The sequence below is a fragment of the Ambystoma mexicanum genome, chromosome 1q (assembly GCF_040938575.1).
Source record: "Ambystoma mexicanum isolate Mex_15411 chromosome 1q, UKY_AmexF1_1, whole genome shotgun sequence".
Lineage (NCBI taxonomy): Eukaryota > Metazoa > Chordata > Amphibia > Caudata > Ambystomatidae > Ambystoma > Ambystoma mexicanum.
This window is the reverse complement of record NC_090922.1, coordinates 522980343-522995346: the sequence shown is the minus strand read 5'-3', so window position 1 is coordinate 522995346 and position 15004 is coordinate 522980343. Positions and strand designations below refer to the sequence as shown.

General features: G+C 49.6%; 1 protein-coding gene across 6 annotated transcripts in view; it reads left to right on the top strand.

Moving 5' to 3' along the window:
• The window catches only part of ATP1A3 (ATPase Na+/K+ transporting subunit alpha 3), a 330819-nt gene that overhangs the window by 295988 nt on the left and 19827 nt on the right, over nucleotides 1-15004 (top strand). For all 6 annotated transcript variants that reach the window (XM_069640928.1, XM_069640929.1, XM_069640927.1 and 3 more), the window contains 3 exons: nucleotides 3557-3680; nucleotides 13232-13377; nucleotides 14225-14355. In XM_069640928.1, coding sequence (XP_069497029.1) covers nucleotides 3557-3680; nucleotides 13232-13377; nucleotides 14225-14355 — 401 coding nt within the window. The remainder of the gene's footprint in view (nucleotides 1-3556; nucleotides 3681-13231; nucleotides 13378-14224; nucleotides 14356-15004) is intronic.

The following is a 15004-nucleotide window of genomic DNA, read 5'->3' as shown; positions in this document are numbered from 1 at the left end:
GGCCGCAATACTGGCCGACACATGGAGGAAACCCCCGACCATGGTCCCTCCCAACTGGGCCACGTTGGCACACAGCTCTTGGTGATGACGTGCGTGGTCCCCCCAGGAAGCACGCATGTCATCACGAATGTCACGTGTGCACAACATGACACCAATCAGGACAGACTCAATCCGGTCACAGGTCCCCTCGTCCGCAGGTAGAGGAGTGCCAGATGACGTGGACCTCCCCCCTACCTGCGGACGGGCCTGGGACGGGGCATCCCTGCTGGTGCATGGTGATGCAGTCAAAGTGTCAGGGACAGAAACAGGCACCTCCGTGGCGACCTGAGTAGCCTCCTGCCCCTGCCCCTGGACTGCACCACTTGCACCAGTGGTACCACCCCCACCAGGCCCCATGTGCAGCTCTGTAGCAGCCTCCTCCTCCTCTATACACACCACCAACCTGGATGGCTCCGCACCGTCTTCTGCCGTAGCAACCCCCTGTGAGGACTCATCCGCCCCTTCCGCTGCAGTCATAGTGGCAGACGCAGCACCAGTCCCCTCGCTCCCGGATGATGGAATTTCCTGGGAGGGTGACTGGGCCTTGCGTCGCCGGCCGGTGGAGGCATCCCTGCCGCTTTCCTCCACAGTGCCGTCTCCGCCCTCTTCTTCACTCGCCGCTGTGTAAAGGGAGACATTGAACAAAAGCATCAGGGTACTGAACTATAGTCCCCTAGACACAAAGCAATAGCACATGAGTGGCACTGTCAAACGTCACTTCCATCATGTCCCTCCACAACACATGGGTCAGTGCAGGCAACACACATGCAGGAACAGGCATGGCACATGCAACATACATTGGCATCCATGTCCAAGGCACCGTAGTTGCATCCAATGGTGGGCTGATACTCACATGCATCATGGGACATGCTGGTCACATGCACACACATCACCGGAGGGTCATTTATCTGGCCCGGTATACCCCCAAACAGAGTGGATACAAGGATGGCTAGGCTGTATCAGTGAATCAACACATCGTCACAGACATGTGTCATGCATCCATGGCACACACACTACTCAGACACACGGACATGTACATCATGCATGTCCATGACACCAGCACACATCTCTCACACCCCAAACATGTCAAAGTACAGACACAGGCATGCATACATGTGTGCGTTCCGCATGCTGCTCCGCATGATGCATTGTAACACATACACCATCCATGTGGATCACGCCTGACTGGACTCACATGCAGCACCATCATGTCCCTGCACACACACACATCCAAACATGACCCATGTCACACATGCAGCCAAGTAGCTAACTACCAGCACACTGCAACATGCCCTTTTTTAAACGTGAATACATGGCCACTTACCGCTCGACTCCAGACGGGCCTGCATCCTGAGAATCTGGTGCTGAAGCACTGGGCGAATGCGCTCCAGGACCCTCATCTACTGGGTGGTAAGCTGGTAAGTCTTGAGGGTCCTGGACTTGTAGTCCTCCCAGCGCTTCTGGACGTGTTTGATGTTGCGGGTGCCACCCCCTCCGCATTGATGGCACCCACTATGTCCTTCCAGGTCCTCCTCCGTCCTTCCTTGTCGGTGCGATGGTGTGAAGAGGGCATCATAATGCCCCAGATCTTGCTCCACCAGGATACCAACTTCCCTTTCACTGAAGCTGGTAGCCCTCTGCCTCTCTGCTGGGGGGTTGCCGCTGGTGCCGGAAGGTGTTGTGTCGGACATGATAACCCCCGAGGCAGGTGTGGGTGGGCAACTGGGTCCTGGGTCTGGGCTGTGGAGTGATGGAACTTCAGTCGGGAGTCTTTTGTTCCAGCAAGGGTGGTCACAGCAACCAGACCCCTGCAGATGGCAGATGTGCAGGCACCATATGGCAGGGCACGGTGGCAGCAGGCAGGCAGGCAGCAGCAGATGGCTCGTGGGAGGCTGCTCGGGGCTCTGGGGGGCAGTAATTCGGCCTTCTGGGTAGGAGCGTGGTCTTCCGTGTGTTGTCGCGTGGCCAGCATTTCCCTCGCCACAGGTTGAAGGTCCCACATGGGTTTCCATTGCTCTGTACGTGCTCTTCATGGAAAGCGGTGCGTGTGTTTTCCAGACATTGGGGTTCTCACGCGATTACTTCACAGCAGCTAGAGTGCATACTTCTTCTTTTGGCGTGGGTGTTGGCTACGCGTTCTTCTTCTACACGCAAGGCAGAAGGTGAGTCACAAATGCTATTTTTCCTACTGCGGGTGTCCCTGTTAGTCGCGTACCCCTTTTTTCGGGCATACTAGCATGCGTGTTGATCACGTACGCATTTTTTGTCTACAGCGTACTGCATGTTTTTTTTTACACGCACGTGGGCTACAGGGGTTGTGTATCTCTTTTTCTTGCTTTTTTGGGATGCATTCATCGTAGCTGTATATACGTGTTTGTTGTTTGCGCACACGTTTGTAATGCGCAGGGACGCTACCGCCTGCCTTCGTGTGGGGGACGTGTTTAGACCTGTGCGTGTCTTTGGCCGAGCGCAGGTTTCCCCTACTCGATTCCATGAATACGCGTGGTTCGCGTGCGTGTGGGCGTTCCGTGTACTTCCCAGCAGTACTTCCCCAGTTACGCCCTTATTTTCAGGCGTTGTTCCCCATTCCAAGCGTTCTGCCCCATGTTCCGCCCCCTTTTTGGTGTGTGCGCTAACGTTGTGCAAGTCGCGCACAGCATTCTGGATGTTGCAATGATGTGTGCGCCCGTGTGTGCCACCCGCAGATTTCGCGCACATCTCTGGGAAAACACGCGCAGGGCCTTCCATGAATCGCACGCGTGCGCATGCTTTTTCATGCTTGCGCCACGAATTTCAGCGTATATTTGTTCAATGAATCGGCCCGATGGTAATTGACGAACCTCTGTTACCTAATTAATTTTAGTCATCACGTCCAGCTGACAAACGCCTTTGCTCACTCAGGTATCTCTGTAAAAATGTATGAGCTCGGTCTTCTGAACAACCTCATTGCTAGAGTAGAATCCTGCAGCTCATCACCAAATAACCCAATGGGAAACCAGGCAGAAAGAGCAGAAAGCAAGGTATATTTCCATACAGATGTGCAGAAATGGACAGATAAACCAACATTGTGTTCCCTGCCCCCAAACATCTGGCTCCTGAGCACAGAAAGCTCTGGGTTTTTACAGAGTTTCCACAATGAGCCTCACAAGCCTGGTGGACAGCCGCACGTCCACTTTCTTGAAAGGGCAACACTGGGCAATTTTACCATTTTCAGAACCTCAGGCGTCTTCATGGGGTGCCAGTACCGTTAATTGATGCTGCAGGGGGTGGGGCATTACCCACCCTGTAATGGCCCAAAGATTGAGACAGACCTTGGGTGAGAGGGCCATTAATAGCCATGTAAGACTTCCGTGGGAGCAATTATTGCTATCATCTTTATCTAGTGGTGACAACTTAATCAGCAAAACAGACCATGTGACGGTGAACTGTGACTCTGAACGTATCCATGTTTTGGATCAATCTCATGTGGCAGTTGTATGAAAATCACATTAGTGTTCTTTTTCTCTCGCCATGCTAGGTACCTGCCATCTCTTTAGCTTACGAAGCGGCTGAAAGTGACATCATGAAAAGGCAGCCGCGAAATCCACGCACCGACAAACTGGTGAATGAGCGACTGATCAGCATGGCATATGGACAGATTGGTATGGCGTCATTCCTCGCCCGCTCTGGACCCTTGCTATTTACTCCATCACAATGGGTGGTTGGGGAAGTGAAATTGCTTTCAGACATATAAGTGACCCTTAATGACTGATGTACAGTGTGGGGCATTACCCAAATTGGTAGTTTCTAACTGACCGTATGGTACAACTGCCCGAATTTGGCCAGTACCATTTGGTCGTTTAGAAACAACCAATTTGGGCAATCAATATCAAACATGGGGAGCAGCGGTTGTGGGTGTGTCCCCGGCTCCCCATGTTTGGTAGTGATTGCCTTTAGGAGCAGCAGGGTTGTCCCCCGCTTCCGGAGGTTTGGAGGCGGGGGACCAAGAAAAAAAAAATCAGATCCTGCAGCGTCGGATCTGACCCGCGTAGGAGGGACGGGTCCGACACTGCAGGGTCACAACTTGCACGGACGGCAAAAAGGTAAGTAGGGGGTGGGGTGTGTGGGGTCTTTTAATTAGGAGGTTTTGGCCACAGCAAAATTGGTTTCACAGTCGAATTGACCATGGTCAATTCGGCCACGAAAAATTGCGTCACGGCCAAAACGTACACATCCCAGGGTGGAGATGCCATAGCTCTCAAATTTCTGTGTCCCGAGTGCAGGTTAAAACACCTGATTTTGTTTTTGGCGGCGAGAGTCCATTGGAGTGAATGGAAATGTAGGGGGCTTGGCCGGTGATTAAACTAATTACAGAGCTGGTGACACCGACCAAAAGCATGTGAGCTGGGAGGTATGAGATCATGTGTGTCACCTGTTTCAATGCACCACATTAGTATTCATTTCATACTCTACACCCCCACTGGGCCCTATACACTAGTTCTTGCTAATTATCCCTTCTTTTGAAAATTGATTTTAATGACAGGATTTTCTGTCAAAGCCAGCAGAGGGTAGAAGAGTGTGAGAGTTGTTCTTTATTTATGTGTGTGATTTGTATAGCTGGCATGCTGCCATGCAGCTGCCTCCAAATGCATCCGAGGGTGGAGGGCAGGAGTGCCTGGGAAATATCCAGGGTAGATTTGTAAGGCAAGGAGTCCAGGAGCACAGGGCAGGCAGGAGGTGTGGAACGGGTGGATTGTCTGTGCTGACTGGGACTTCATGAGGTTCCAAGCAAAGGCATGTTGGGTGAGGGTTGCAGTGTGTACAGCCTGGAGCGTGCACAGCTCTTTTCCCAAACACTTGTACCTCACCTGACGGAAGAGCAATCATTTTTGCGAGGGTGTCCATTTGTCGGGTAGGAATGGCCCCAATTCACGCCCACGGGGTGTGAGCCGCCAGAGAGTCATCCGTTGTATACTTATTTATTGTAATTTCTTGAGGCGCCTCCTGTGAACTAATCCCTTCGAGGTGTCAAGGAAGAACAGAGGGAGGAGAGGGGAAAGGTGGGAGAACGTTAAGCCTAAGACTCTATCTGCTGCTACGCCTCATTCGCATTCCTGGCCCATGACTATTCACTGATGGAGATAGCTAGCTTAGGTGATGCCTGTGACATTGACTTTATTTCATCAGAGAAGTTCAAGGTAGAGGACTCATGCCAACCCATATTTACCTATAGGCTTCTTTAATGGTTTCATTTCCGGGGCTTTCACGTGATCTTGGCTCGAGTACATCTGATTCTTTTAGTCTAGGAAGCTCTGAGTGATAGTTAAGTCAGAAAGCTTAACGAATTACAACAGCACTAAAAAACACCCACCTTTGCTGGTGGCACGCAAGATCATAGTCAAAGTCCTACGCCAAAGCCTTCTAGAAAAAAGCTTGGAGTTGCCTTCAAGAAATCGCTGAAACTGTTTCTGACTGTTGAAGTAAAGCACCATGTAGAAAATTACCACAGCGTTATTTATTTCTTCGAAACCACGCACCCGCTATCAGGAGGTCCAATGGGAGAACAGGACAGTTTCTCAGTAGAAACTTTAATCGCGGGAATAGTTTGTTGAAGGTCTTGAGGTGTTTTTCCACTGCTTGATCCAGCATGTCACAGTTGCAGCAAATGTTGTGTATCATTTTGAGGATTGTTGAGCTTTGGTTTGTGAGCAGTGTCCTTTCGCCTCCATGAATGGCTGAGTTTGTCTGGTAGAGACACCATGGTGAAAGTGACCTTGTTAGAAACACGGCATACATGCAAAGATATTATGTTTTACTTTCCTAATAACATTTTTTGAAGGGGTAGTGATTGAGCCAATTTTCTAGACTGTTCATGAACCTTTGGGCTTTCATGGTGCCCATAGTAGATTCTTATTGCGTGTGTGGGGTGCGGGATGCCAGCTAGGAATTACATAGTGCACTTGGATAAGAGTGCTGCCAGAGTGGGCGTGGCTTCAGGGGTGTGACTTCTCTTTAAAATGTGGAAAACGATCTAGGTCATTTGTCTTGATGTTCTTACCTGAGGACTGGATGGAGGAGTTAGGGGATCGAGGGGGGCAATGGAACTTGGGCAGGACCCACCGATGTCGGGTAGTGCAGGAGGGGGGGTAGACTGTGAGTACCGCTGAATTACTCGGAAGTCAAAAGGACACTCCTATCGATCTGTTATTCATAGTGAGTATAAAAGATGGACGGGGAGTCCAATGTTGTGAGTTCAGAACTATGATTTTCCTCTGTGATTGGAGTCAAGATAACCTTATGATTTCCGTGGACTGATTGATGGGTTTTATTTGGAATGACCAGATCTTCCAAACAAAAAAACAGGAAAAATTTTTCTAAATTAAATACAAACAATGTAAGCCCACAGAATGATGTGCACATCAGTGTTTTCTTTATTTCTTTCATTATTATTATTATTATTATTATTATTATGTTTCTTGCTGCAAATGTGTGTTTTCTATACTAGCAAGATATGTATTTCCTAGTGCACATTTCAACTTTTTTTTCACTAGGACATAAATAACTTTCATAAACGAAAAAAACGTTGCTGCTGGTGAAAGAATAACACATTTTAAAGTCACTGAAAGCTCACAAAACTGCAGTTTTCAATCATGAATTCCTTCTGCGGAAGAAACGCCTTGTGCAGGTCTGCACCTGAGGAAGACCCACTCAGATGAAATTCCTCAATGAAGCCGAATACCATCAATGACCCATAGGCCGTAGAGCTACTAGGGTATCAGTCGGAACCATAGCTAGGAATACCATCAATGGCCCATAGGCCGTAGAGCTACTAGGGTATCAGTCAGAACCGTAGCGAGGAATACCACCAGCAATGACCCATAGGCCGTAGAGCTACTAGGGTATCAGTCAGAACCGTAGCGAGGAATACCACCAGCAATGACCCATAGGCCGTAGAGCTACTAGAGAATCAGTCAGAACCATAGCGGGGAATACCAGCAATGACCGATAGGCCGTAGAGCTACTAGAGTATCAGTCGGAACCATAGCGGGGAATACCAGCAATGACCCATAGGCTGTAGAGCTACTAGGGTATCAGTCGGAAACATAGCTAGGAATATCAGCAATGGCCCATAGGCCGTAGAGCTACTAGGGTATCAGTCGGAACCATAGCTAGGAATACCATCAATGGCCCATAGGCCGTAGAACTACTAGGGTATCAGTCGGAACCATAGCTAGGAATACCATCAATGGCCCATAGGCCGTAGAGCTACTAGGGTATCAGTCGGAACCATAAATAGGAATACCACCAGCAATGACCCATAGGCCATAGAGCTACTAGGGTATCAGTCGGAACCATAGCGAGGAATACCACCAGCAATGACCCATAGGCCGTAGAGCTACTAGGGTATCAGTCAGAACCATAGCGAGGAATACCACCAGCAATGACCCATAGGCCGTAGAGCTACTAGAGAATCAGTCGGAACCATAGCAGGGAATACCAGCAATGACCCATAGGCCGTAGAGCTACTAGAGTATCAGTCGGAACCATAGCTAGGAATACCAGCAATGACCCATAGGCCGTAGAGCTACTAGAGTATCAGTCGGAACCATAGCGGGGAATACCAGCAATGACCCATAGGCCGTAGAGCTACTAGGGTATCAGTCGGAACCATAGCTAGGAATACCAGCAATGGCCCATAGGCCGTAGAGCTACTAGGTATCAGTCAGAACCATAGCTAGGAATAGCATCAATGGCCCATAGGCCGTAGAGCTACAGGGTATAAGTCAGAACCGTAGCTAGGAATACCAGCAATGACCCATAGGCCGTAGCGGTACTAGGGTATCAGTCTGAACCATAGCTAGGAATACCAGCAATGACCCATAGGCCGTAGAGCTACTAGGGTATCAGTCAGAACCATAACTAGGAATACCATCAATGGCCCATAGGCCATAGTGCTACTAGGGTATCAGTCAGAACCATAGCGAGGAATACCACCAGCAATGACCCATAGGCCGTAGAGCTACTAGGGTATCAGTCAGAACCATAGCGAGGAATACCACCAGCAATGACCCATAGGCCGTAGAGCTACTAGAGAATCAGTGGGAACCATAGCGGGGAATACCAGCAATGACCCATAGGCCGTAGAGCTACTAGGGTATCAGTCAGAACCATAGCGAGGAATACCACCAGCAATGACCCATAGGCCGTGGAGCTACTAGAGAATCAGTCGGAACCATAGCGGGGAATACCAGCAATGACCCATAGGCCGTAGAGCTACAGGGTATAAGTCGGAACCATAGCTAGGAATACCAGCAATGACCCATAGGCCGTAGAGCTACTAGGGTATCAGTGTGAACCATAGCTAGGAATACCATCAATGGCCCATAGGCCGTAGAGCTACAGGGAATAAGTCGGAACCATAGCTAGAAATACCAGCAATGACCCATAGGCCGTAGAGGTACAAGGGTATTAGTCGGAACCATAGCTAGGAATACCAGCAATGGCCCATACACCGTAGAGCTACAGGGTATCAGTCGGAACCATAGCTAGCAATACCAGCAATGACCAATAGGCCGTAGAGCTACTAGGGTATCAGTTGGAACCATAGCTTAGCTAGGAATACCAACAATGACCCATATGCTGTAGAGGTACTAGGGTATCAGTCGGAACCATAGCTAGGAATACCAGCAATGACCCATAGGCCGTAGAGCTACTAGGGTATCAGTTGGAACCATAGCTTAGCTAGGAATACCAGCAATGACCCATAAGCCGTAGATCTACTAGGGTATCAGTCGGAACCATAGCTAGGAATACCAGCAATGACCCATAGGCCGTAGAGCTAATAGGGTATCAGTCAGAACCATAGCTAGGAATACCAGCAATGACCCACAGGCCGTAGAGCTACTAGGGAATCAGTCGGAACCATAGCTAGGAATACCAGCAATGACCCATAGGCCGTAGAGCTACTAGGGTATCAGTTGGAACCATAGCTTAGCTTGGAATACCAGCAATAACCCATAGGCCGTAGAGCTACTAGGGTATCAGTCGGAACCATAGCTAGGAATACCAGCAATGACCCATAGGCCGTAGAGCTGCTAGGGTATCAGTCGGAACCATAGCTAGGAATACCAGCAATGACCCATAGGCCGTAGAGCTACTACGGTATCAGTCGAAACCATAGCTGGGAATACCAGCAATGGCCCATAGGCCGTAGAGCTACTAGGGTATAAGTCGGGACCATAGCTAGGAATACCATCAATGACCCATAGGCCATAGAGGTACTAGGGTTATCAGTCGGAATCATAGCTAGGAATACCAGGAATACCAACAATGACCCATAGGCTGTAGAGCTACTAGGGTAACAGTCGGAACCATAGCTAGGAATACCAGCAATGGCCCATAGGCCGTAGAGCTGCTAGGGTATCAGTCGGAACCATAGCTAGGAATACCAGCAATGACCCATAGGCCGTAGAGCTACTAGGGTATCAGTCGGAACCATAGCTAGGAATACCAGCAATGACCCATAGGCCGTAGAGCTACTAGGGTATCAGTCGGAACCATAGCTAGGAATACCAGCAATGACCCATAGGCCGTAGAGCTACTAGGGTATCAGTCGGAACCATAGCTAGGAATACCAGCAATGACCCATAGGCCGTAGAGCTACTAGGGTATCAGTCGGAACCATAGCTAGGAATACCAGCAATGACCCATAGGCCGTAGAGCTACTAGGGTATCAGTCGGAACCATAGCTAGGAATACCAGCAATGACCCATAGGCCGTAGAGCTACTAGGGTATCAGTCGGAACCATAGCTAGGAATACCAGCAATGGCCCATAGGCCGTAGAGCTACTAGGGTATCAGTCTGAACCATAGCTAGGAATACCAGCAATGGCCCATAGGCCGTAGAGGTACTAGGGTTATCAGTCGGAATCATAGCTAGGAATACCAGGAATACCAGCAATGACCCATAGGCCGTAGAGCTACTAGGGTATCAGTCGGAACCATAAATAGGAATACCACCAGCAATGACCCATAGGCCATAGAGCTACTAGGGTATCAGTCGGAACCATAGCGAGGAATACCACCAGCAATGACCCATAGGCCGTAGAGCTACTAGGGTATCAGTCAGAACCATAGCGAGGAATACCACCAGAAATGACCCATAGGCCGTAGAGCTACTAGAGAATCAGTCGGAACCATAGCAGGGAATACCAGCAATGACCCATAGGCCGTAGAGCTACTAGAGTATCAGTCGGAACCATAGCTAGGAATACCAGCAATGACCCATAGGCCGTAGAGCTACTAGAGTATCAGTCGGAACCATAGCGGGGAATACCAGCAATGACCCATAGGCCGTAGAGCTACTAGGGTATCAGTCGGAACCATAGCTAGGAATACCAGCAATGGCCCATAGGCCGTAGAGCTACTAGGTATCAGTCAGAACCATAGCTAGGAATAGCATCAATGGCCCATAGGCCGTAGAGCTACAGGGTATAAGTCAGAACCGTAGCTAGGAATACCAGCAATGACCCATAGGCCGTAGCGGTACTAGGGTATCAGTCTGAACCATAGCTAGGAATACCAGCAATGACCCATAGGCCGTAGAGCTACTAGGGTATCAGTCAGAACCATAACTAGGAATACCATCAATGGCCCATAGGCCATAGTGCTACTAGGGTATCAGTCAGAACCATAGCGAGGAATACCACCAGCAATGACCCATAGGCCGTAGAGCTACTAGGGTATCAGTCAGAACCATAGCGAGGAATACCACCAGCAATGACCCATAGGCCGTGGAGCTACTAGAGAATCAGTCGGAACCATAGCGGGGAATACCAGCAATGACCCATAGGCCGTAGAGCTACAGGGTATAAGTCGGAACCATAGCTAGGAATACCAGCAATGACCCATAGGCCGTAGAGCTACTAGGGTATCAGTGTGAACCATAGCTAGGAATACCATCAATGGCCCATAGGCCGTAGAGCTACAGGGAATAAGTCGGAACCATAGCTAGAAATACCAGCAATGACCCATAGGCCGTAGAGGTACAAGGGTATTAGTCGGAACCATAGCTAGGAATACCAGCAATGGCCCATACACCGTAGAGCTACAGGGTATCAGTCGGAACCATAGCTAGCAATACCAGCAATGACCAATAGGCCGTAGAGCTACTAGGGAATCAGTCGGAACCATAGCTAGCAATACCAGCAATGACCCATAGGCCGTAGAGCTACTAGGGAATCAGTTGGAACCATAGCTAGGAATACCAGCAATGGCCCATAGGCCGTACAGCTACTAGGGTATTAGTCGGAACCATAGCTAGGAATACCATCAATGGCCCATAGGCCCTAGAGCTACAGGGTATAAGTCGGAACCATAGCTAGGAATACCAACAATGACCCATATGCTGTAGAGGTACTAGGGTATCAGTCGGAACCATAGCTAGGAATACCAGCAATGACCCATAGGCCGTAGAGCTACTAGGGTATCAGTTGGAACCATAGCTTAGCTAGGAATACCAGCAATGACCCATAAGCCGTAGATCTACTAGGGTATCAGTCGGAACCATAGCTAGGAATACCAGCAATGACCCATAGGCCGTAGAGCTAATAGGGTATCAGTCGGAACCATAGCTAGGAATACCAGCAATGACCCACAGGCCGTAGAGCTACTAGGGAATCAGTCGGAACCATAGCTAGGAATACCAGCAATGACCCATAGGCCGTAGAGCTACTAGGGTATCAGTTGGAACCATAGCTTAGCTTGGAATACCAGCAATAACCCATAGGCCGTAGAGCTACTAGGGTATCAGTCGGAACCATAGCTAGGAATACCAGCAATGACCCATAGGCCGTAGAGCTGCTAGGGTATCAGTCGGAACCATAGCTAGGAATACCAGCAATGACCCATAGGCCGTAGAGCTACTACGGTATCAGTCGAAACCATAGCTGGGAATACCAGCAATGGCCCATAGGCCGTAGAGCTACTAGGGTATAAGTCGTGACCATAGCTAAGAATACCATCAATGACCCATAGGCCATAGAGGTACTAGGGTTATCAGTCGGAATCATAGCTAGGAATACCAGGAATACCAACAATGACCCATAGGCTGTAGAGCTACTAGGGTAACAGTCGGAACCATAGCTAGGAATACCAGCAATGGCCCATAGGCCGTAGAGCTGCTAGGGTATCAGTCGGAACCATAGCTAGGAATACCAGCAATGACCCATAGGCCGTAGAGCTACTAGGGTATCAGTCGGAACCATAGCTAGGAATACCAGCAATGACCCATAGGCCGTAGAGCTACTAGGGTATCAGTCGGAACCATAGCTAGGAATACCAGCAATGACCCATAGGCCGTAGAGCTACTAGGGTATCAGTCGGAACCATAGCTAGGAATACCAGCAATGACCCATAGGCCGTAGAGCTACTAGGGTATCAGTCGGAACCATAGCTAGGAATACCAGCAATGACCCATAGGCCGTAGAGCTACTAGGGTATCAGTCGGAACCATAGCTAGGAATACCAGCAATGACCCATATGCCGTAGAGCTACTAGGGTATCAGTCGGAACCATAGCTAGGAATACCAGCAATGGCCCATAGGCCGTAGAGCTACTAGGGTATCAGTCTGAACCATAGCTAGGAATACCAGCAATGGCCCATAGGCCGTAGAGCTACTAGGGTATCAGTCGGAACCATAGCTAGGAATACCATCAATGACCCATAGGCCATAGAGGTACTAGGGTTATCAGTCGGAATCATAGCTAGGAATACCAGGAATACCAACAATGACCCATAGGCTGTAGAGCTACTAGGGTAACAGTCGGAACCATAGCTAGGAATACCAGCAATGGCCCATAGGCCGTAGAGCTGCTAGGGTATCAGTCGGAACCATAGCTAGGAATACCAGCAATGACCCATAGGCCGTAGAGCTACTAGGGTATCAGTCGGAACCATAGCTAGGAATACCAGCAATGACCCATAGGCCGTAGAGCTACTAGGGTATCAGTCGGAACCATAGCTAGGAATACCAGCAATGACCCATAGGCTGCATCTGTCTGAACCAGCAATGGCCTCAACATTTTTAGGATGATCTTGTCCAGCCAGTGTTTTGACCGACTCAATGAGATCTTACATCATAACGCAGGCCAATATGAAACCACCATCTCACCCTGCCAATTCCCACTCCTACCTTTTCCTCCTGTCTTCCAGGAATGATCCAAGCCTTGGGCGGTTTCTTCTCTTACTTTGTCATCCTGGCGGAGAACGGATTTCTGCCCTTGTTCCTGGTTGGGATCCGACTGAATTGGGATGACCGAACGGTCAATGATTTGGAGGACAGCTACGGACAACAATGGGTGAGTGGAGAACACTGCACAGAGAGGGACGGCATGGAACGAAAGAGCCGGGCTGCCTTTTCTGACGCACACATTTCTAAAAGGGGAAATGCATGTTGTGGTCCAAGGGCTGCAATAGCAGGGAAGTTCTGCACACTAGAATTGAGGCACATTTTCAGTGCTGTGTGTGGAAATATTTTTGAAAGGCAGGGTGTGGGGCACAGGACACAAATTAGGTCTGAATATGATATGATATGATGTGCCATTTATAACGCGCCTGTACACAAATGCTTCTAGGCGCGACAAGACAAAGAGGAGGAAACAAAGGGAGGACAAAAATAACGATCTTACTAGGCCGTGTGTCATTCATGTGGGCCTCTAGAATGGGTCAGCAGGTGGAGTTGCAAGTCAGGCATGAGGTTCGTGGATCAAGTTCCATGTGGGTGACAGTAAGAGAATAGTATATGTAGATACATGGGGTGCATTGGCATAGCTACGTGTGAGCAATGATAATGATGTGTCATTTATATAGCGCTTTCGACAAAGGGCTTTACATGGAACATATTTACATACAATATCCCCCAACTGTATTTGGTACTTATTTATCAGTCTTAGAAGGGTGAGAGGCTGAGTTGGCCTTGCCGGGATTCGAACCTGCGACCTGCAGGTACAGATCACAGCAGTGAGCGCTCAACATGCTCAGCTATCTTACCAGCTTCATATCTCTAAAGGAATGGCAGAGGGTGTGCGTGCTACCGAGAGGACTGAGGGGCATCAGTGGAGCTTAGAATGGGCCTCTGTTCTGCGATACTAGGGGGCACCGGTCAGGACTGTGGCGCATTGATAGACCTGTGACTCTGTCTTCCAGACCTACGAGCAGCGGAAGGTGGTGGAGTTCACCTGCCACACTGCGTTCTTCGTCAGCATTGTGGTGGTGCAGTGGGCTGACGTCATCATATGCAAAACACGAAGGAACTCCGTCTTCCAGCAAGGGATGAAGTGAGTATGGGGCCACTGCTCATGGCTTGGCTGGTGTATCAGGGAATGTGCCAGGTTATATAGGTTGGGCTGGGCTGATGAAGGTGGCATTGGCGGTTTGAGAGTACGGGGGCGGAAGGGCAGGCACATTCTCTAACAGCGTAGATGACGGAGTATGGCAAGTATGGCGAAGCAAAGGGGAAGACATGAGGCCAAGAGATAAAAAAGGGACTTTTTGATGCATTTGGGAACAGAAGCATTCAGCGGGGTCATGAACCTGTTGAAGGTGGACATGAGGAGGCACCTGGGGTTTTGCTTTGATAGGGGGCATTAGTGGGAGTGGGAATGGAGGCCAGAGAGCATCCTCCGTGGCCTCTATTCTTACACAAGGGGGTGCAGAGGAGGCATGAGTCACTCACTGTAAGACGCAGTACATGGTAACATTGGGGGGATCCTGTGAGGACAGAGGTTGATGGTAAATCTGATGCACAGGAAGCCTGCGGGTACGGCCAATGCTCAGCACGCGGCGCCCCAGCATGGCGGGTACTGTGGCCAGCTGTCCATCGCACCAATCCTTTAGAAGCCACAAAGTCCAACAACCAATATGCACAGGGCATCTCGTTGTAATGTACAGAAAACAACAAGGCCCACGGGAGGTGATAGGCTTTGC